The sequence below is a fragment of the Columba livia genome, chromosome 4 (assembly GCF_036013475.1).
Source record: "Columba livia isolate bColLiv1 breed racing homer chromosome 4, bColLiv1.pat.W.v2, whole genome shotgun sequence".
In the NCBI taxonomy this organism is placed as follows: Eukaryota; Metazoa; Chordata; class Aves; order Columbiformes; family Columbidae; genus Columba; species Columba livia.
Genome location: NC_088605.1, coordinates 38,825,820 through 38,849,018, shown reverse-complemented (window position 1 = coordinate 38,849,018; position 23,199 = coordinate 38,825,820). Strand labels below are relative to the sequence as shown.

General features: G+C 45.6%; 1 protein-coding gene and 1 long non-coding RNA gene across 5 annotated transcripts in view; one reads left to right on the top strand and one right to left on the bottom strand.

The window, feature by feature from the left end:
- Window positions 1-1,109: 1,109 nt before the first annotated feature.
- HAND2 (heart and neural crest derivatives expressed 2) lies at window positions 1,110-3,586 on the bottom strand. Its single transcript, XM_005510909.3, has 2 exons — window positions 2,998-3,586; window positions 1,110-1,956 (listed from the first exon to the last, which is right to left on the bottom strand). The coding sequence occupies exons 1-2, from the start codon at window positions 3,550-3,552 to the stop codon at window positions 1,858-1,860; spliced, it is 654 nt and encodes a 217-aa protein (XP_005510966.2). The 5' UTR covers window positions 3,553-3,586; the 3' UTR covers window positions 1,110-1,857.
- The window catches only part of LOC102088214 (uncharacterized), a 32,163-nt gene continuing 11,940 nt past the window's right edge, over window positions 2,977-23,199 (top strand). Inside the window, exons 1-4 of one of the 4 annotated variants that reach the window (XR_010472262.1) lie at window positions 2,977-3,102; window positions 4,976-5,068; window positions 12,483-12,530; window positions 17,574-17,676. This is a non-coding gene — a long non-coding RNA (uncharacterized LOC102088214). The other 3 variants (XR_010472261.1, XR_010472260.1, XR_002424232.2) reach the window with 3 other exon arrangements.

Below are 23,199 nucleotides of genomic sequence, written 5' to 3'. Positions count from 1 at the left end.
GGGGGCGGCGAAACGTCGTAGGGGCACCCTTATCTTTTTATGGGCAATTGCACATCTACCTACGCTTAGTGCCGGGTCTCGTCGGGAGCCACTTCCTCAGGCGCGGCGGCAGGGGAAGGTAAGCAGGTATGCAGCTCTACACCTGGAGAGAGACCCAGCTTGGTTTAAGTTTATATTATTTAAATAAGGGTTTAAAATATGAGCCAGAGTTTTGTTATGGAAAATGTGGAAAACCTTGCGCTTAACCGGTATTTGCCAAAAATACGTGGAGCAGATTCTTTATGTAAAAAGCTTGATTTTTTTTTCCCTTGTCTGCCTACGATATAGAGGGATGCCATGGATTTCCCAGTGCTTAATGTCTGCAGCTCGCCCCGTCACCAGGGAGCAAAAAAGCCACCGGTCTGGCACCGGGACCCTGGTAAAGGAGTCGGCAGACGGAGCGAGAGATAACTGCGCAGATATAAGGAAAGAGAGACCATACTGGGGAAGCAGATGAACGTATTAAGAAGACTCAGAGCTCGGGCTGGTGCATTCTGCAGTTGGAAAAAAAAAAAAAAAGTTTTTAAAAAAATAATGCTGGCTGTGGAGGACTGGAAACGTGCAACCCAGGAGAGTTTTGGGAACCACAAAGTTAATATTGAGTTCACCATAGCTCATTGTAAATCTTGCATATCCCCCACGCCCCGCAAATCCCTTTCCTTGTTCGCTCTTTATTCCTTGACGTAAAATTACCTGCTACATAATCACTCCGAGCAAAGCTCTCCGGCCTCCCTCGCCTGCCTCCAGCATCCCTCCAGGGAAGCTGCCCTCGCAGGGCCACCCCCGCCGCCCGGCCCCGCTCCGGGTTCGGCTCCCGCCAGCGCCTGGCACCGCTACCGCCCGGGCTTCGGCGGCAAGAAAACCGCGCATCCCTACGATTTCTGATCCACTCGGGGTTTGCACCCTTGTCCGTTTCCCATTAGCAGTCGGTCTCCTACATGGAGAACACCACCACAAGGAATTCCTATTCAGCTGAACTCCTGGTTTCTGTTCAACACTCACGGGGCTGGCGAGATCCCTCCCTCTACCCCTCCTTTCGCTCAGTCACTTGTTTAAAAATAAACTTAGGAGCCATCTTTATAATTTAGTTTACTTCCGAATATTTTAAATATTATGAAAAAAAGCCATAAACAACGCTGTTATTCAAAACATTTTGAGGTATAAAACATAAAAAGATTTAGGTTTTCTTTTTCTTTTTTTTTTTTCATTTTTTTCTGTTTGTTTTTTTTTTTCCGTTTTCTTTTGTTTTGTAAAAAACACACACAGTGGTTTATTGAGTACTTACAACGTTTACACCTTCAATATTAATTCGATTCCACTTTTTCCCTTACGGACGGAAGTGCACATAACCAATAACTGTTGAAAACATCTTCAAATACTGAACGACCACAACGAAATTACGACACTAAATACCGAGTCAACCGAAACATTGGTGCAACTGCTTCTGTTGAAATATAACTTTATAATCCCATGAATATTTATATCCAAAAGGCCAAGTATTAAAGATACACTTCACATACACACTAATGCCAGGGAGGGATTTTTTTTTTCTTTTCCTTTTCTATGGTTCTGTTTTCCCCGTGTGTTTTATACATAGCAAATAACATTCACGAAACTATTAGAGACATTACCCCTTACCAAGCTGGAGTTTCCTCTTCATATATGGAATGCTTTTTCCCTCTCCTTCAAATATCCACATTTTGGGGGGTTGGGGAAGAAATTGCACATAAATAAACTGGACGATTCCAAATACAATGAGTCCTCAGAGGAGAGCTCGCTACCGAGACTAAGAGGACGGCTCCTCCAGTCCTGCCGTGCTCATTGCTTGAGCTCCAAAGCCCAGACATGCTGCGGCCAGCCAGTCCTCCCTTTGGTTTTCTTATCGTTGCCGCTAACTGTGCTTTTCAAGATTTCGTTCTGAAGAGGCAGAATGAGAAAGGACAGAAAAAGAGATAGAAAAAAAACAAGGGAGGGGAGGAAAAAAAAACATTAGAGATATTCCTCGCCTTTGTAGGTCGCCTCTGCCCTTCCCTGTGAGACCGAAAACTACGAGGAGACATGGGCTCCTGCCGAGGCCTCCGGGCTGCAGGAGACAAAGCGGGGCGGCCTCCGCGGGTTCTCGCCGCGGGCGAAGCCGCCGCCCGTGAGAGTTGTACCGACCCCCGCTCCGCACCACCATCGCTGCCCTTCCACAACCGGACCCGGGGCTCAGAGGCACGGGGAGCGGGCTGGAGGCCGAGCGGCGCCAGCCATCTAAGGGGAGATAGGGATTATCATAAGATCCGCGCTAAGCCATCCCCTCCCGGGCTCCGGGAAGGAGATGGGCACAGGCACGTACGGGGCCAAAACATCGGGCCTGCGGCCACCGAAATCAGCGACAATATCGCCTGAAGAGCGTCGAAGAGGCCTACACGAATTTGGGCTTGCGCTGCCTCGTCAAAGCTGACTCTTCCCGTTAAAAGTCAAAAAAGTTCAAGCGCAGAGCGCACGGGCAGGAAAGTCCCGCGCTGCGAACCTATTAATTGCCGATGGTTTAAAGCCCGGCTGGGTTTAGCAGGTAACCGCGCCTTTACCCTTAATTAAAAGAGGCGAGGCTTGTTTCTGGCGGGATCACAGTCTGCGATCCGAGACAACCCCAAGCCCGGGAACGGACCCCCGCGGGGGCCCTACTGTCACGGCGTTTCCCCCGCGACTGCTCGCAGCCGCCTGGCCGGATCCGGGCACGCTGCGTCTACTGCCTGGGGCTGTACCCTGTCCCACTCTCGGCCCTCAGGTATGTCCAAGGACGGGTGGGACCGAGATGTCCCCTGTGGCCATCAGCCGGCGACCCGACCCAGCCGAGCGCCGGGTGTGCGGGGATGGGGCGCAGGCGGGCGGCCGAGCAGCCTCCCCTCTGTGGCCCCCTCCGCCCTGTCCTGTCCCGTCCCGCCCCGTCCCGTCGCTTCCCGGAGCACTGACCAGCTCTTTCTTCCTCTTCTCCTCCTTCACGTCTGTCTTCTTGATCTCTGCCTTGAAGGCCTCCGCCTCCCCGTTCTGGTCATCCTTCGCCAGCAGGTCCATGAGGTAGGCGATGTAGCTGGTGGCCAGGCGGAGGGTTTTGATCTTGGAGAGCTTGGTGTCGGCGGGAACGTTGGGGATGCATTCCCGCAACTCCGCGAAGGCGCTGTTGATGCTCTGAGTCCTGCGCCGCTCCTTGCGGTTCGCCGTGCCCCTGCGCTTCACCGGCCGGGGTCCCCCGAGCCCGGGCGGGCCGTTCCCGGGCGGCACCCCCCCGTAATGGGAGTGGTCCATACCCGGCGCCCCGTTGGCGTACTCGGGGCTGTAGGACAGAGCCATGCTGTAGTCGGGGGGGGACATCTCCGGGTGGCTGCTGATGAGCCAGCCGTGGAAGTAGGGGTTCTCCTCGTGGCCGCAGCGGGTGGCGGCAGCGGCGGCGGCAGCGGCGGCGGCGGCGAAAGGGTAGCCCTCATGGTGCACCACCGGGTGGTGGGGAAAGCCGCCCACTAGACTCATCCCCGCTCCCTAGCGCACCCCCCCCCCCCCGCCCCCCGAGCCCCAAAACAACGGTTTCCCCTCCCCACCCGCCCCCACCCCCCGCCGCACCGGCGGGAGATTCTCCCCACGGCTCACCCCTCAGCAGTGCCCCGCTGCCCTCTGCATCTCCATAGGGCGCTGCTGCAGAGTCCCCGCGGGTGCCCGAGAGATCCCCCCTCCCCAGCCGCCGCAGCCGCCGCTCATGCGTTGTGCCTCCACCTCCTCCTCCTCCTCGCCCGGGGCCGGGTCTTCGAGGAAGCGCGCACAGGAAAAAAAAAACCGCTATGGAGAGCAGTCGACCAAAACAAAATGGCTTGGCTTCTCAGCCCGGGATCTTCCTCGTCTCTTGCTTCCCTCCGCTCTCGCCAAGTCCGCCGCGGCCCGGACGGGTGGTACTTACACGCGGCCCCCCTCCATGCGGCCCCGGCTCGGGGCGGGCGGGTGGCGCTCCCCTCTGCCCTGCGCGGCGGGGGCCGTCAGTGCTGGGAGGGCGCAAGCATCCCTGCCCGCCGCGCCACGGGGGTCAGCGCCCCGGCTTTCCTCTGGGGCATCCGCGCCGCTCGGCCAGGAGCGGCGGCAGGCGGCGGCAGGCGGCGGTGGGGCTCGGCGCGGTGCGGGGCACTGGCAGGGCTCCCCGGCACGATCTCCATGTACAGCTACATGTTTAGGGCCGCTCGGGTTAATATATGTCGTCAGAAGCGGCGGCCGCCAATGGCTGGCGGCGGGGGCGGGGTCCGCCGCCCTCCGCAGTAAAACTTTTTGATGTTCGCCTTGCTAATTGCCGAGCTCCTCTTTTAGGATTGGCTGTCCCTCCGCATCCATAATGTAATTAAAACAAGGGGGGAAAAATTATCATGGAGGCAGAGGTTAATGCAAGTGTTTAGCAGATGCCTCACTGTAAAATCTGCATTAAAAAAAAAAAAAAAACCTAACAAACAAAAATCCAACAATCTCATTAAAACTTAAATATCGGATAATCTCAAACCAGGTACAGTATGGATCCAAGGAATTTCTTGGCAAAAATCTATGTGAGAGCTTGATACCCTCCGAGGTTGCTTTTACAAAGTGCTTTATGCCGGTGCGATAGAGGAACAAAATTCGGAGGGCACTTTACCGCTTGCCCGGTGCGACAGACATGCCCCAGCAGCGCTCCGGCTTATACTTTTATTGCTGTTTTAATATACACAAAGAGATCACTAGTTTCCATGAGGATGGAGACGAAGTTTTTCTGCCTTGTTTATCACCGGGCTTGCGATCCCAGTTAGGCTGGCTCCGGCTTCGCCGCTGCTGACTTGCCGAGGGACCCGAGAGCTCAAGGTTTGACCAGGGACGGTATTTTCTTCCAGAAAGAGTTGCTTTGAAACACTAACAATAAACCCGACTCTAACTGATTCTCTTCCAGCTTGCTGCCTGCGCCTACGCACCTCGACCAGTATTCACTCGACTCAGTTATGCTCCTGAAATCAGTTTCATGCTTGTTTAACTGGTCTGATCGGTAAGTAACCGAATATTTTTTACAGCATGTTCAGAGCTTATTTTCTAGCTTTTACTAACAAATATATAAATATTTCTCTGCATTCCTGCTTCTGCAATAAAAACAAAACAACAACAAAAAAGTATCAGCATCTGCGGAAAGCAGGTTTAGTTATCGAAAGGGAATAGTTAAATGTTTGTTTTAACGGCCAGGCCAGGAGGAAATCTCCCGTCGCTATTTAGGTGTTTTGCTTTGGTAAGCTTGAAGACATTGCAAAGGGTAAATGTATCTCAGGTTGTAATTCATAGATAACTTGGAGGCGAGACGAATTGTCGTCATCTTCAAATGGAGCCGAGCATTACTAAATAGCTGCGAAATATCAAATACCCACCCTTATGCGTGCTGGCTGATGGCTAGGCTGATTCGGCGTATATTACAATGCAGTCCTACAATATAGGCAGTGTGGAAAACTGTGTCAACAGGAGCTGAGAGGTCATAAATTAAGAGAAAGATAGAGACGGAGGAGTCTGTGAATTGAGGCAGGAAGAACCGCAAGTTTAATTTCTGCAGCAGCTCAAGCGCTCTCCGGACACACTGAAGAGCCGGTGGGGATGCCTTGGGAGGAAGGGTTGGGGGGGAAAGAGGACGAAAATGCCGCTCTGAGGAGAATCAACTCAGCGCCTGCGGAGAGGAGGCGAGCTGAGCCCGAGCGGTCCCGCTGCGAAGAAGGGATTGCTGCCCCGCTCACCCCGGAAGGTGCCGCCGGGAGACGGAGGGTCGCTGGGGCCCGGGCGCTTAGCGGGTGGGTCTGCGGGCTCTCGGCAGGGAAAGCTCTGCAGGGAAGTGTCCGTCTGCGCGGATGAGGCCGCCCGCCAAGGAACAGTTCACTGAGGTACCGGGGAGCTGGCCTCGGTGGGGAAATACCGAAGCCGAAGCTGGACGCCGGCCCCGCGTCCCGGCAGGACGGGGAGTGCAGAACTGGATCCGGCGAGGGGACGTACACAGAGAACGGGAACGCAGACGCATATTTATATAAGCATATACGCATATGTGTGTGCTTCTGGGTGTAAACTGAGTACGAAAGTGAAAAGCTAGTCCAGATGTAGAACTGATGTCTATACACGTACATCTTATACATACACACACATGCTTGTAACTAAAATGACTGATGGATATCTGTATCTACATATGCACACGCACACACGTACATATTGTATTAACCAAAGGAAATAACGGGTCTCCAGTGAGGAATTTTAAATCTAAGAAACGCCGTGGGCACACAATGCGGGCAGAGCCCTGCAGCGGCCGGGCAGTGTGCCCCTGCCGCTCGGGACGCAATGTCTGCAGGACGCAGGGTGGACATATATCCAGTTTTTGCGGCTGTTCTCCTGTTTTATTTTGCTGCTATATTGTCCTTGATATGAAGAAGAAGCGAGCATTGTCAAGGCCGGAAAGGTATATTGGCTTGCAAACAGGGTTCTGTTTCTTTGCACGCTCCTTATTTGAGCTTTCCAATATACTGCAGGCTGGACTGCAACTGTGACAGTCGCTGTGGCAAGCCACTATGGTCACTCCGATAACATCTCCAATGATGAAGGAAACGGAAAACATAAGGCAGAGAAAAAGTAATAAAAGATACAGGAGATATCGATCAGAACACCAGTCTCCAAAGCTAGCATCATTATTGCTTAATTAGCTTTGGAGAAAGAGGGTCTCTAGATAAAGCACCTAGCAGGATCTTATATATATTTTTTTCCTCCTGTCCCCCAGCAGCTGTTTATGTGTTTTATAAAGCGAATTTTAGTGAAAATACAGCTCTTGTGTCCTCCCTCAGCTTTTAACTACTTAGGCTGCCAGCCAGGGGCTAGTCTTTTCTGTTTGATCAATGTGTTGGAAACCGCTGCAGCTCAAAGTACCTTTCCTAAGAGGAGGCTTAGAGTTCGCTAAAATGCACTAGGTTTTCTCTCATCTTCCAGTTGTTGATTTGATTAGATTTTTTTTTTTTTTGGTGCACAAATCATTTGCTTAAAAGAGAAAAAAAAAAGTAACAGAAATGAAGGAAAAAAGCTACAACCTTATGTCACTTAGTTCCTTGCCAAAATGGTTGCATGTTAGGTGGCGACTTATCTGGGCTCTGCTGCCAGACAGGACTTTCCTAGCTCGCTGTAATTAAGAAATTTTGTTGGCGACATTGCCGAGGCTGGTTTTCCCTTTCTACCTCAACCTCCAACTTTTTTTTTTTTCTTAAATTTTATTTTGTTGGGGGGCGCGTGCGAGGGGCTATATCGTTGTTTTTGCCTCGCAGTTTTTGCCTCTCCAGCACGATAGCCCTCCACGGCGCTGAGCAGGAGGAAGGGGCTGTCTTTGGAGCCCAAGGAGCGGGGTGGCGGCGGGAGGCAGCGGGGGTGGGGCGGGCAGGGCGCCCGCTCAGCGGGGCCAGTCGCGGGCGCGCCGCTGGGGCCACCCGCTGCCCTGTCCCGGCGCTCAGCCGCAGCCGGACCGCTTATCGCCAGGTCACTTCTCTCCTCCGGGCTAAGGGTAGGGTGGGATAACAAAACAATAGAGCCGTGCTCCTACCTCCCTCCCTTTCCCAGCACGGGTTTGTGTGAATTAAGGTAAACTGCAAATTAAGCTAATTTATCCGAATCAGACGAAACCGTATGGAAACGGAAAAGACATTGCCGACGCTGGGTGGTCGGAAAGCCACATCTGCTGGGGACTCTCGGGCTAGCTGCCTGGGAGAGCCGCAGGCACACCGGGCCGGCCGTTTTAATGAGCAGGCCAGGGGCATAAAAGCGCGTCGGCGAGTCTCTTATTCGTTTGCTCCTTTTCTGCTCCTTTTCTGCACCTTCTTGTCGAGGAGCGCCTGATATCGGCGGGGCGATTTTAGGGGTCACGAAGCTGCCCTGGGCAGGGGAGCGGAGGGAGCGGCGGGCCCCGCACCAGCGCTGCGGTGCCCGGTACCGAGCCCGGTACGCGTTCCCCGGTTCTCGCAGCAGCGCCGGATCCTCTCTTCAACTTTATAGTTTTCATTAAAGGAAACAGTCAGACCCACAAAATCACCCCAAGAACACCCCGTCCCCTGCATCTGAGGCGCAGCTCTGGCAAGACATACTCCCCCGACGGCTTTCCTCTCCGACAACTCCCAAACTGCCGGGGGTCAGGTCTGCAGGGTGCCTCTCCTTTCTCCTACCACCCGCCTGCCTACCACGTCGCTCAAACGCCTGGTGCACGGCTTGAAAAGTCGAGAAGCGTTTGAATTTATAGAGTGCATGATGTCACTGACCCGGGACCAAACGTATCAGAAGGGGGTATCTTTCTCGGAGGGATTTGGGGACACCGAAGCATCCCGTCTCCCAGGGACGTGACGCATCCTGTCCCTGGGCCGTCGCTTAGGAGTTCGCAGAGGAACGTAAACCCGCAAGAAAACGGTATTTTGTAAAGAGGCACCGTAGAAATATCATTTGAAGGTCAACCTGTCAGTGCGGGTTAATGAAAAGGACTTGTGCCTAATGGGCCTACTTATACTCTCCGTTACGCTCACACAATTTGGATTTCAACGTCCAGGGCAGAGGGCAGAATCGGGCCCAGCAGGCCCGAATTAATTGCTGCCATTGGAGGTGGAGGAACCCTGGTTTACGTTACTGTTATCAGTAATGAACGCCCACATATTTCAGGGCACGATAACCTCGCAGCCGTTGTCTATACAAAAAAAAAAAAAAAAAAAAAGGAAGAAAATAAAAGAGCAGGGACGAGAAAAAACCAAGACACTGACCTTTTTTTTTTTTTTTTTAAGTCGCAATGATTGGCGGTAAGTGCGGGACTCTCGCATTTTACCACTGCATGTGTAAGCAATTATTCGAGGATTGGTTGTATTTGTGACTGAGGTTCCAGAGTTTCATTTAGACCCTAGACAGGAATCATAGAAATAAAAGAAAAAACACAACGAACTCCAACCAAGACCCCTTATTTTTCCGAAGAACAACAATAAAGACCGTATAAAATTCTCCAGTGAGCTCAGAATGTGTCTCTCTTTATTTGATTTGTCATATATTATCCGATATATATATATATATATAAACACGCACATGTATGTATACAGACATGTATTTGTTTGTTTCATGTAATGTTCTTTACCTTCCTTGGAAAGAGCGTCTTAAACCGCTCTTGAGGTCGGTGGTGATGAAATAGCTCGCGAATGTAATTGCCTCCATTAATAAATATTTTGTCCTCCAGCATCTGATATTCAGCCGTTGGAGGAAGCAGTGGTTAGGCTGGCATCGTTTTGGGTTTAGGCTAACAAAAATCAACAGTTCTGTTGTCATTCTTAATGGAAAGTCTCCGTTTAACAAGGCTAGGGTTTAAGCAGCGTTCACAGATCAAAGGCAACTTCACTTGGCTTAAAAAAAAAAAAAAAGTCCCTCTGGATCAGTGACAATTAAGTGCAATTTTGCCCTAACTGCAAGCCCCAAAATGTGGGTGTCGTCCTGTCGGTGCCCCCGCGCCGTCTACCTGCTGCACCGCACCCCGCTTGCCCGGGACCGGCCGAAGCACATGGGTTCATCTCAAAACTCAGCAGCTGACTCCTGGAAATGTCGGCTGCACACTTGTTAGAAGCATCAGCCTGGACCGCAATTCCTATATGCGTATCTCGGTGTAATTGATCTGGCTGAGTGAGGTCTTTTTGGTAATTTGGATACACCAAGTCTCCAGTTAATGACATATAATCAGCCTTTAGGTCACTTGGTCATTCTCTTATTACAAACCACTCCTGCTCTCTCTGATCTCCTTTCAAACTAAATTTCACACAAACAAATAAAGCAAGACAGGGACAAGTCCTTAAAATACAAGAGAGAAATATTGGAGAATTACTCGTGGGGAACTATAAACATTTTTAAAAGAAAAAACGAAAAGATAGGAAAGAACATCTTATCGAGAAAGAGAGCATTGTGTACAAAACACGGAGGGAAAACCGGTCTGGCTTCTGTTAAAAATGACATAAAATTAAAATAAAAATAATTACAAACAGAAATGGCATAACATAAACAGAAGGCAGGAGGCTTTACTAGAAATGCGACTGTACTGTAATTTATTCTTACAAATGATACAACTGATCCCTGGATATGCAAAATTCTTATTTGCTTTACTTTAGCTGAAAAGAAGAAGAAGAAAAAAAAGTCTTTTCAGGAAACTAACAGAAGGAGCCTGGAAATTGAGAACTTAGTGTCTTGTACCTCCTCAGAGCTGCAGAAAAATGGATCCGTGGCCAAAATGTTGGATGTAAATGAGACAACAAAAATAAATATTTTACATCACCGTGCAGAACATATTTTACTAAATCAACACTTTGTTTTTCTGCTTTTTATTTTTCTTCCCTCTAAGAAGAGACAATTATCCATTTTTATTAGGTATTCCCCAAAAGATTTGTTTGATCTCCGACCAGGTATATACATACTTATACCTATACACATACATGTTCAAGAGCGCTGACGGTGTTGTGTGTGCAGAGGATGGTGAGGTGGTCAGGGAGAGCAGCGAGCAGACATGCCGTAGGTAAGATCCGAGGGCCCTCCAGTCTGCAAGCAGTTCATTGCGAAAGTGAGCCCCGGTTTTCGGAACTAAAGTTGATTTATAAAACCGAGAGCGGGGGGATTTCAATACCGTTCAAGTGCTGGTGCTTCGAGGAACCTGAAAGAGGACTGCAATCCGCACTCCCTTATGGGCATTAGCACCTTTCAAAATATTACCAACATGCGTCTTACCAAAGATCTCATTTACATTTAATATGGGATTCAGACAGGTGCTAATTGAGCACTCGAGCGTTATGTGAGGTTGCGAGAATGAGTGTCGGGGCAGGCTCACACAGGAAGAGAAAACGGAGCAAGGAATACATGGGAGGGAGTGTCGCAAGGCCCCAGCGCAGGGCGTATTAAGGTGACACATCTTGTTACTTGTTCACTACATTCTCGATCTTTTCAGCATTTCTAAGGGCCTTTTTTTTTTTTTTTCCCGTCCGCCTTTCACTTGCTGTGTTGGAGCATTAGCCCGTAGCCACCCGGCGATTCGACCCAGTAGACCAAGGGGCGGCGGGGAGGCAGAGCCCCGACGCCGTGGTCCCGTCGGGGCGCACGCCCAGAGACACCAGCCGCCCCCGTCGGGAGAGGCCAGGGATGCTCGCCCCTGCCCCGGCACTGTGAGGCCCGCCGCCACCCCTCCCGCTGGCCGGGGGTCGAAATGCTACAGGCCGAGGAGGAGAAGGCGGGCCGGCCCCCGCTGCGCCCCGCGTCTCCCAGGGAAGGGCGGCCCCGATCCTCCCAGCGGTCCCGGGGGCGCCCTGCGGCCGGTGCCGCGCCCGGCAGGATCCCCGCCGGGCTGGGGGCGGCTGGAAAGGGTTAAACGCTTCCCCTCCTCCTCCTGGAGCCCCCTGAATGCCACTGCTTTCCTCTAGAGGTCTCATTAGGGAAACCCTAACTGCTATTTTCAACGTTTCCTCAATCAAGCGCCTTTAAATACAGCTCCACAAACAAATTGGCGGCAAAAAGCGCAGATCTTGTCACGGCAAAGGCCGATCCAATATTTCACCCTTGTTTGCTTTGTAATTACGGCCTGGTTGGTGGCTACCTGCCCACTGGGGCCAGCTCCCCCTGTGTCCTCCCTCTTCTCCCCGAGCAGCCCCGCAGACACCTTTGCCGGGCCCGGGGGTTGAGCGGGACCGCCAGGAAGAATCACTTAGCAAGTGACTTTCGGGAAAAAAAAAAAAAAAAAAAAGAAATCAAAAGCAGCATCACCCAGTCCCAAATGCTACCTGAGTCTTTTTTTTTTTTTTTTTTTCTTTTGCAACCGTGCTCTGAAAACACGAGTTTTCCAGCACAGGAGACTTCTCCCGAGTTCCCCCCTTGTTTCTTAAACCGGGGTCAGGAATCAGACAGACGTGACGCCTGTCCCCACGCAAGGCTCTGAAAGCGCCTGGGTTCTCTTCGCCAGCTTCGCTCCCCCTCTCTCTGTTAAACCGCTCTTATGATTTGTTATATTTTCCACAGCTGCTTATTCTTGTTTGACTGTTGTACAAAGCCGCTTTAAACCCTCGGCAGGAAGAATAAAAGTTAAAACCGCTTGGACGGGTTCCTACAGACTTGCGGGCTGGTGCGGGTCCATTTCGGTCTCTGGATAACGACCCCTCTGCACACATCAGGTCTCGATAAGCCTCGTTACTGCGGCTCGGGGCAGCAATCCGCTCGCTAGTATCAAAGAAAATAGGAACTAATTCAATTACGTTTGAAAGCCGGGGTGTAACAGAAGGAAATTTTGGCGCTTATGAACTAAACTGCTATATTTGCTTTGCTGTAAACCGGCGAGAATATTTTATGATAGAGGGGAACAGTACAACACAAAAGGGGAATATGACAATAAATCTCTTTTTATCGTTTCTCTCCAGCAGCAAAACACAAGGATACAACGGGTTTACGACTCAGCTATTTCACAGGTACATTTAAAGATACCTACATAGAAAAAAATACCCTCATCCCACCTCCCAGCCCTCCTGGATCGGTGGGACCCAGCTCTGTCCTCCGCAGGTGAATGATGAAACTCCTGTGACTTCCATGGGAGAATTCACATCTGACCACTACAAGAATATGCTTCAATTATTTGTGATGCCACTGGCACTACCCTCTTACAGTTTACTGATATGCAAAACTTTGTCAGAAGTAATGCTCCACCTTCCATAATGAGCACATTAGGCTATTTTCTTTCTAGTTACTCCAAAATTATTAACGTTTAAGATTGTCCAACTACCCGTGGAGCTAAATTACGACTTTAGCTTCACAGGGCCATTTTTTTGGAGATTTTCGCATACTAAAATAAAGATAGCTGCTTTGAGGGAAGGATTTCATAGTGGCAAAGGGTCTAATGCTCCTTGAAATAATTGCAGGTTCATCACATAAATCTCTTTGAGGATTTAAACCCCGGATTCTTTTGGAAACGAAAATACACAGCTCTACATCTCAATACTTAAAAAAATCTGATTCATGGCAAATATGTGGTTTGTTTTTTTTTTTTTTTTTTTTCAGAGTCATGAGGCATTGTAAACCAGCATTCACACATCCTACAACTGTTTTATTCAATGCAAGAATGTTTGCATCTAACGTGCTAAGAATGTTTTGTTATCTGTCTCCATGCCTTGTTTTGGTTCTTTCTTATTATCAAGTTCTGATATTGCTTACCCTGAGTGCCCAAATCTGGGTTTAGGTCACCTAGAGAGCAGGGAATAGCTGGTAGGTCCAGTGGTTTGCTGCTGGGCTGCAGTGATTTGGAAGTCCAGGGCATGAAAAAGTTGCTTCGCACATAATCTTGCAGTGCAGTACTTTTCCTATCTCAGCACACACACATGCAGCATGGCTTTTTAAGCGACTGGTCACTGGGAAGTCTGTCTAGCAGCTATAAAATCAGAAAGCAGAGGTAGCGTATGCAGCTAAAAATATTCTTCCAAATAAAAGACCTTTCAGTTAAAAATTGTCTTATATATATTGCTAGATGAAAGGCACGTTGCCTTTCTCCCATGTTTTTTTATTTTTATTTTATTTTATTTTATTTTATTTTTAATTTTTAGAATAGAACAGGTAAGTGATTTCAGAGCCTTAGTTTTATTAAGAAAGTTTGTAGAATGATCTACAGTTCAACTATGTCAGTCCTAATAATGTATTGAACCACATCTACAAAATACATCCATGGGAAAAAGAAAGATCACAAAACTTCACAGACACAGACCTCATCAGTACAAGTTGTGCTATTTAAGCCAACAAGACTGCTCATCGGAGTGGCACCTATTTGTATGAATTCAAGTTTTACTTGTGCCCACTGTTAGTGGAAACAGTTTGTACATACTTGAGCTAGCTCATAGATCATTAGCAGTCTTGCATGGGAAGGCAGAGCACAGTGCAGGCTGGTTTTACTGTTTCTCACTGAGCAAAGGAGCCTTTGCTGAGCTCTATGCTATTGCAGTAAGGCACTGCAAGCACTGTTTTACAGCCAATTCAAGGACCTCAACACTACAGTCTGCAGTACGGAGAGACTAGTGGGCAAAGTGCTGGATATACATACATCTTTGCTTACCTGGAGACCTGGAACTCTGCCCTGCATACACCAGAGCCTGTGCAGGGCTTCCCTTGACTCTGTTCATGTACTATTCATAAAGATATGTCCTCACTTGCAAAAACAGTACATGCCCATTTTGCATGATATGTGCATGCAACACATCTGGGCTGCATGTGTGGAAACGTAAAGGCACACACCACAGACAATTTTACATGTGCAATTTTCCAAGTATGGGTCTACGGGTCTATAATGTGGTGTATCTACAGTGCAGAAAATGACATACTTCTGCACAGGAGGGCATTCTAAAGTGATTTTCAAAGGAAAAAAAAAGCAACATTATTCTTGGTAGCACCGTTAGTAGCAGCTTATTTCTCCTGGTGGCTCCTGAATTTTTCTGCAAACCCACCAAGACGGAGTGTTACTCCTAAACAGCAACATGCACACAGCAATCAGAATATTTCAGATACTCACTTCTATAGGCTGATGTTATTAAAATTAAAAACATCTGCTTTAAGGAATGCAGATTTCTAGATGTAAAATGCTGCTCTACTCCCACAGTAAATTCAGCTACTCGAGAAACAAATTGTGATTCTGAACAGTCATTGCATTGTTTGACACAGTAGCAAATGTAACAATGCTACCCTTAATGTTGTTGTTGTTCAACCAACAATTGGAACTGGATAAAGGCTTTCAGCTGGGAACACTTTTCTAATACCTTGTAGGTAATGGAATTCCTATTGTGTGCTGCGCTCTGACCATTAGGCCCTGCATACCAGGCATCACCCTCATCTCACCAAGACAGCTCCCAAAGAGATGAGTTTGTGATTGCGATGGGCTTTTTAATGTCTGTCTGTTATCAGCTCACTGACACAGTACTGCAGCTGAGGTGAATGGAGTCCCAGCTGCCTGCATTTCAGATACTATACTCTTATCCTGTTTAAAGGCATCGTGGGTTAGAAACACCTCTGCAAATTCAGGAGATAGAAATCTTCTCCCTTTTGAGCACCCCTTAAAAATCCTTCAGGAAAAACTTCAATACTCGTTTTACTTTCTCTTATATTCGAGCTAAGTTGTGTGTGCCTGTTGGAGTAATTACATGTATTGACTACCATATCAAACATTGATTGCTGTGCCAATGACATAAGCGCAATCAATACGAAAGGTGGAGTTGCACTGAACACTGTGGTATGTCCATGGGACATTTTGTTATTTTGCCTGTCAGGCTGACTCTAAATAGAAAAAAAAGTTGCAAATGGGAAATATTGATCCTGCTGACATGGGAATAAAGAAAAATGGAAGATAATCCATGGGAGGACATTGCCCTAAACTATGTGGAGATGGCACATGACTAAGAAAGCATTACATGACCTAGGAGCATGTATGGTGGTACCCATAAGTAAATAATGGAAGTTAAAGTCCTTTTTATATTCTGACTCCTTATAAATCTGACACTAGGTAAATATGGTAGTTTCAGAAAAGATGTATAAATGGAAACATAGACGAAACATGACTGTAGTGCAAATTAAGTAAAAAACCCCCACCTTGATGCCTAAGAGGATATCAATAATATGTTCAAACACTTTACTGGAAAGAATTGGTCCTTTCTTTGGATTGTAGGTAGAGGAGTTTGGAGACAGGTTCTCTTCCAGTGGTCTGGAAGACCTCCAGGCCATTTTAAGTACTGATTGTAGCCACAGCTTCCCAGAGTTGCTGTCAAACGGAAATTTACTCTTTGTGGGATGGATGCCATGGAGTTATAAATTAGACAAATTAGACTTTAAATTCTAATATTGTTTATATCCTGTAAAGGTTGATAAACACACATATGCACATGCACATACACATATATGTATACATATACATAGGAATTTGAAAAAAATAAGTGTTAGCAATTCCTTTCAGTATTTGCATCTTAACCATGTTAACCGGTGTTGCAGTTCAAAAGAAACATTGGGATCTGGCTGGATTAGTAATATTTGAGATCTATCCAACTCTTGCAAAATGTCTGATTCTCCTTCCTTGGGATTCTCATGGATCATAGTCTTTGTGAAAGCAGGTGTCTTTATTCCAGCTGGCCACATGGAGTTTCACTAAGTAATGTTCACATGGAGTGCTTCAGACGTCGGTCACTGTAGAAATGTAAACTATTTGTGCCTTCAAAACTGGGGATTAAAATAATGAGAAAAATAAAGTCCATTCATTACATCTGACTTGAAGGAAATGCTTATAGAAGGGAAACAGATGATTATGAGACAAATCTGTATTTCTTATGGTCATGGCCATGAAACACCAGTTGCTTTTCTTGTATGGGGAAAGGAGTGTTGCCAGTGGACTATAGGTTAGACTCTTAGTTTGAGGACAGATGAACCACATTTTGTTTCCTTGATATATGAAGAACAGAACGATAGTTGCCAGGCAGAATTCCACTATTGAAATCTAGAGATAGGTCTGAAGGGGCACATGAACACAAAGACTCATTAGAGTCCAGTGGATGCTACCTGGGAGTACAGATACAATAAAAGAAAAAAAAAAAAAAAAAAGCTAGAAAAAAGTGGGGTTTTTTGGTGACTTTAAATCACTGCAATTAAAACTATTATTAAACTAGATTAAATGAAGCGGAAATTTGCTTTCAAGTTTTAGAGCCAAGAATGTTCTTTATGCCTCTATCCATTTCTGTGCTCTACATACCCTGTGCTGTTTACACAAGGATTATCTTGTTTATTTTACAGATATTATGCTTCATAGAAACTAATCAAGAGAATATTTCTTTTTTTATAACAAAAAGTGGATGTTGAATTGCTCAAGTTTCTTTTATACAACATTCTTGGGTTTGTGATAGTGTGATATTTAATAAAGTGTTTATAAAGGCAGATATAATAGTTTATCAGATCTCAGGCAGTCATAATAACAAAACTGCCCTTAGCCTGAGTGCTATGTACCGTACTTTGTAATTTACAGCATAGTACTTTCTAAATTACTTCATAAACTAAGAAAGTTGCCTACCAAAAAATCAATCTTATAAGAACTAAGAAATCTTTTCCTAAATATTTTTTCTGTTACTTAGTCTCCATACAAATCATTATTAATAGCTTGGACTCAGACAGAAACTGCACTCCCTTGTATCAGGCAAGACATGCATGCTGTAAGATATTTTCATGCAGTCAAATCTACTTAAATTTCCAGTGGAAGAGACTTTTCAGCTTAAAATACTACACATCTGAAATGGTATCCTGCACAAACAACAGAATAAAGTGAAGAAAAGGAAACCGACGACCTTACAGTGGGAATCTAATGGAGCAAATTAAGTGGGAGTTAATAGTTTATGAGACCATGAATAGAGAATGGAGCCTTTCATTTTTATGTTAGCAGTCCAAGTCCCTACCAACTTATCTTAAGTCTATTGGGTGGATTTACTATAATGAAATGTGTACAGGCTTCTTCAGCAGGGAACAAAGCCTTTGCCAATGAGTCCAGTCTTCCTCTCTGCTGAAGCACCTGCTCTGAGAAATCTGGCCAGCAAACAACAGGAGACCCAGGTAGGCATCCCAGCCTAGTACTGGCCTCTCCCTGTTTTCCCCCAAATTTCACAGTCTTGTTATTCCCTGTGCACAATTTGTCTGCCATTGCATGGGTGTGTGTGTGTGGGTGTGTGTGTGTGTGTGTACTAAAGAGAAGATATAAATTTGAAAGTGGAAAACTGTTATTTGTAACTCAAGACCAATTTTTGATCTGCAGCTAGGTAACTGCCTCCTTGATAGTCTAGCATGTACTTAATCCTCCTACTGGAAGCAATTTCTGCAGTTATTAATGACATATATCTTTAGACACAAAACATGCCTTACATCATCTTTATGGTCACTATGACATCATTATCCAATTACACTTTAACCTTCTTCATAGTAGAGGAAGAAAAGTATAATTCATGTGTGTTTGTATTACTCATCTTCACATTTTTATGCAGCATAAACACAAAATTAACATCCAACTGTAAGCAGGTGTATCTTCTATCTGGGAGAAGCTTCTCCTCATGTTTCTAACAAGCAGTCTAAGTGTACAAAATGGTCATTCTTTGCAAAAAGGACTGCGGAGTTTCATTCTTGATCAGGTTTTGATCTGAGAGAAGTACAGAGATTGCACTCTGCTGGAGTGCTCTCTCCCAGAAAAATGATCAACCAATAGTTGTGCAAGGAACAAGGGCTTCCTTTCACATCTAATAATTTCTTGGCAGATTACAAGAAGTCTAGGAAAGATGAGTAATTTGTGTCCATATTGCTAGCTTTACAGAAGATGTAAGGAAGTTCAAGGTGATTATTTGATACTTGAAGAGATGCAGGGAAAAGTTTTGTGGTTGAAAGTGGTACAGTTAGGTAAACAATATTCAGCTACAAAACACAGTAGAATGTTCTTGAAAGCTTTTGAGGGAGACTACCAAACACATCAAATATACAGAAAGTTTTTAAGAAGTAAGGATTGCGATTGAAAATCTGTCAGGACAGAGTCAGCTACTTGGGTTCTTGCAACAGTTCCGTGGATTCATATCACATTGCTAGCTGTAGAAAGTTTTAAGAATAAGAACCAACACTTTACACAATTTCATTGAGGGATGGACTCCAAAACACTAGGTGGATGAACAGGTGTTTTTCTTATCGTCGATGGAAATATATGCAGTTGAAAAGCTACAGATATGGAATAAGTTCACAGACCATTTCTTGCAAGCTGATTTGTTCTCCAAAATTGTGTTTTCCTGAACTTATATAATCTCGTCAGAACTGTATTGATATTCCCTGTTCTATAACTAGAGTTGATACTGCAACAGAATGATTATTCCAGCATGAATAAATTTCTGATGGAGAATATATGTGGTAATCAAAAACCTGGAGAAGGGATAGAGCTCCTGATGAATTGTCAGAACCAAAACTGTTTTCATCTTAGCCCTCTTGAGAAATAAGAGTCTTTGTCCAGCTGGTGAGAAGATGTAGGCAACAGATAAATTTTTCCTGATGAGGGGGGTTAAGAAGAAAACTACAGAGGATTGGGTAGCAACTTTGAAGTTTTGTATGGAAATTTGTCATGGTATGCCACTTGCTTTACTTTAAGAACGGAGGGGATGGAGAAGCAGAGCAGGTTATGAGACAGCATCAGATGAGTGGATACCATGACAGTAAAGAAGGAGGTTACATTTGGAACTGTGCAGAGTGCAATGGTTTAGGATTTAAAGGAATGTGAGCTAAAGATATAGAAGAGAAATTAAAGAATTTGGTGAAAAACAAACTTATAATGAAAGAGTGACCTAAAAAGAACAAAAAAAAAGAGAGTGGGAGTGAGATTACAAGATTACAGACTTTGAAGGGAGAGTCAGAGAAAGAAACCGAGTCAAAAATTGAACAGGGAAGTAAGAATAGAGAGAGACGAGCGAAAAAAGAAGAGCAAAATGAAGAAAATAGAGGTAAAAGTATTACAGGAAAAGGGCAAAAAAAAGAGGATAATTTCTGGATTAGGAGAAGAGGACATAGTGTAAAAACTGGCAGAAGTAAGATAAGTGACTGAAGAGCTGAAAGGTAAGGCTCAAGCAGCTCTTGCCATAGGAGATGCCCAGTATGATTGTACAGGGCAAACCTGCTCATGCCTGCTCATGGGGTGCTGAGTCACTCTTCTATGCCCTCCCATGATTATTCGTGTTCTGGCTGAGTGGAAGACACTTTGTGGCATTTCCTATTCAATGTCTGGTTGGTCCTGGCTGTAAACTAAGTCAATCCTATGATTGCTTTAATAAGGTCACTTACGACCTTCTGTGACACCGCAGACCATTCCTAACCTGAGAACCATGCATGCAGAGTCTGGCTTCTGTTTTTTGATGATGACCTAAAGTCAGATCAATGACAGAATCACAAGGTCACCACTGCTACTTTTCTTGTGATCCCTCTCTGCAATCCTGGGGGCTTGCTGCTGGGGGCTCTGAGGGGTCCCAGAGCCATAAAAATGAGTGCTCATGTAAGATGTCTTCCTACTGAAGACCTTCAGTGAAAAATTTGTCATAAAAATTGGCATGACAACCCTGGAAACTTGCCGGTGCCTCATAAACTAATATGGCTAATCAGAAAGCTTGCTCATAGGTGTTTTGTTTTACCCTCATGTCACATTCTTAAATACCACCAAACTCAGATGGAGCCAGAGTGTATTTGAGAACAGAACCTGGCCTCACATTAGCTCATTTCTTCTGTTCTCTGCTGGAGATTTTGTACAATGGTGTAGTATGCAGAGCTACTCAAAAAAATTTGTCAAAAACATGCATGTAACACAAAATTGTATTGTGATGAAATTAGGGACTACATATTTTTGGAAGGCTTTGTTAAAGAACTGGAACTAAAAAAAATAAATAATAGATTACAATGAAAAATAAAATAAAATATGAAGATGTGCTATTAACATTTTTGTCTTTTCCTTGACGCTTTCATATAGCTGTAACAGCATGTAATAGCATCTCATAGTCCTTGCAGTTGCCTCACATTGATTTAGAGTGGTCCAACTTCTACTATACACATCTTTGCTATTTGCCATACAAACCAAAACAATACCATGCAGCTAGGCAGGGAGATGTGAACGTGTAAGGAGCTTCAGACCGGTAACCAAGCACCGTAGCAGGTTTCCTCACCAGGCAACAGTACTTCCTACCCACCTTGCACAGTCTCTACTGGCTTCCTGTGGAGTGGCACAAAGTCTCATTGGGATATTCAATGGCACATAAAAACATTGATTCTAACTCTAGAACAGGCAGCCTGACTGGCAAGTCCAGTCCTTCCCCTGGGATGCTAATTTCTGTCACCATGAGAAAGTTATTCTGTGAAAGAGACAGAGGCCATTTTAGAAACAAAAATAGTATTAAAAATCTCCTAGCCACCAAACAGTTTAATGCACACAGGAGACAGGATGACATAGACACCAAGTCACTGACTATATCCCATCGCTCAATATTGCACGCTGCTGCATGTGGTGCTGTGGGCTGTGTGCCTCTGAGAAGAGAGCAGGCTGGAAAGCAGTGTTCCTGAGAACACCCCTGTCACTCTGACTGTGTTGATAGGCTTGACTAGAAAATCATGAGTCACCTGTTGCATTCATGATGGGACAACAACATTAGTAGGCTGGGGCACTCCAGTTCTGCTCTAGAGGGTCTCTGTCATTTTAGGCAAGGTGTGTTATTTTGGACAAGCCAAAATACATGTGCCTAAGTCCTCAAGCCAGGTATTCCATGTAGTAATCAACTTCGAAATTGTTCTTAGTTTGTAAGTTTTCAGAGCTCTGGGCAAGTATCATAGATATTGATTTCAATGCAATGGTTGCCAATCCCTCCCCTAACTTCATAAAGTCACATATTTTTCAGAAACGTCACACAGGCTAGGAAAGAAACAGGCTCCTTCAGTACCTGTGGTGGGGTTTGGACCATGGAAAGGAAAGTGTTACTTCTTCCAGGATGAGGAAAGAGGTGCAGGTGCTGACATTCAAAATGAGACCATGAGCTTCAGGGATACCTTCATAAACTTAGACTTCATAGACTTAAGGCTACCAAACAGCTGTATTTCCTGAACACATTATCTTTTTCAGCCTAGAAGCATTGTTTGGGCAGCCACTGAAAAATCTATGTATTTGTTAAGATTTCAGGCTGTTTGGGAGCTGTGGCAGGTCAGATTCTCTACTCAGGCTGCTCTACAAGCAGGTTGTATACAGCCTGGTGGTAACCACAAGACTGCATGAACCCTCATACTCAGGCCAACACTTTTAGAGAACATCATATTTATTGTGCACATGTGACAAAGTCACCACATGCCTACGCGGTAAGGTTTACTCTTCTGGGAATTGTCTAATGGGCCTATTGCCCATGTGCTGCCCAGCCACTGGGAACATGCACAGTAAAGGTTCTGTAAGTTAAATTTATTGTGAATATGCAGAGCAATGAAATGCTGCATGTGCAGCAGGACGTGTTGCTTCCTGAAGTGTGGGGCGGAGTGCACATACGCTGCACAGATTTCCCAGGCTGAAATATGGGAGCTCTGTAATGGCCAAATGCTTAAGTCTTGAGGAGGGGTGATATTTTAAGATGTGTTTGGCATGAGGGTCACAATAAATTTGCTGCTTGGCATGGTGATTCTGCTGAGCTCATTGCAAGGTGCTACACACACTGAGAAAAAGATGTTCAGTTTCTGATTCATGCTGCCAGGTTCCACTATCAGACAGGCGTTGCAAATCCAGACAATGCAGAGCTCATCTTGCTCTGTACCGTTCTATGCCTTCATTTCCCACCTAGATAGGGATATATAAATTAACAATAACAAAGATGCCCAATAAAGATGCTATTAACATAAATAAATATATGAGCCATTCAGACTTTATGTTGAGTAGGCACTATGTAAATAATTTTTATTCCAAGGACAGCAACAGCCCCTGAAAAGCTGAGAACAGCTTTATGGCAATCTTCAGTCTCTCATTTGGTTACAATTAAAGACGAAGTCTCAAACTACTTATTCATACCTCCCTGAACTTCAGACAAAAAGAGATCCTGATCTGAGCCACCTCCGGGTAGTGGCTTTGCAAAAGCAAAACAAATTCACAGAATTTTGTTAAACCCAAAGCATCCCAACTTTTGGTCACTTTCTGTTTTAATGCAATTCACTATTTTTATTCTCTTTTTTTTTTGTCCTCACACAAGAAAAATGTGAACAGACTAGAAGTTAGGTTGATTTTGTGAGGTTGAGCTGAGGTCAGCGAAAAATTGATAGCAACTTTTGAGACAAAAAAAAATCATCAAAGCTAAAGGAAGCTTCTCAAAGTGGGATTTAATAGCAGCTATCATATTGCCTTCAATGGCTTGACCATTTCTTCTGCAGCTGTTTTATTTTAAAAGATTTCACCCCCATCCCACATGTATAGGCCTGTACGCTGACCTAAGTACACACATCCAAGTACTTTGGTCACTCATGATAACTATAAACCCTTCAGTGAACTACCAGAAAGGTAGTTCAAATGGAAATGGTGAAATTCAATATAGCGTTTAACTAAGTCACTGT

Bases quoted from the DNA above. Each gene is read 5' to 3' on its own strand.
- HAND2 (XM_005510909.3), bottom strand. From the start codon at position 3,552: ATGAGTCTAGTGGGCGGCTTTCCCCACCACCCGGTGGTGCACCATGAG. The intron at 1,957-2,997 runs GTCAGTGCTCCG...CTGCCTCTTCAG, and splicing joins AGAAGAGGAAGAAAGAGCTG to AACGAAATCTTGAAAAGCAC.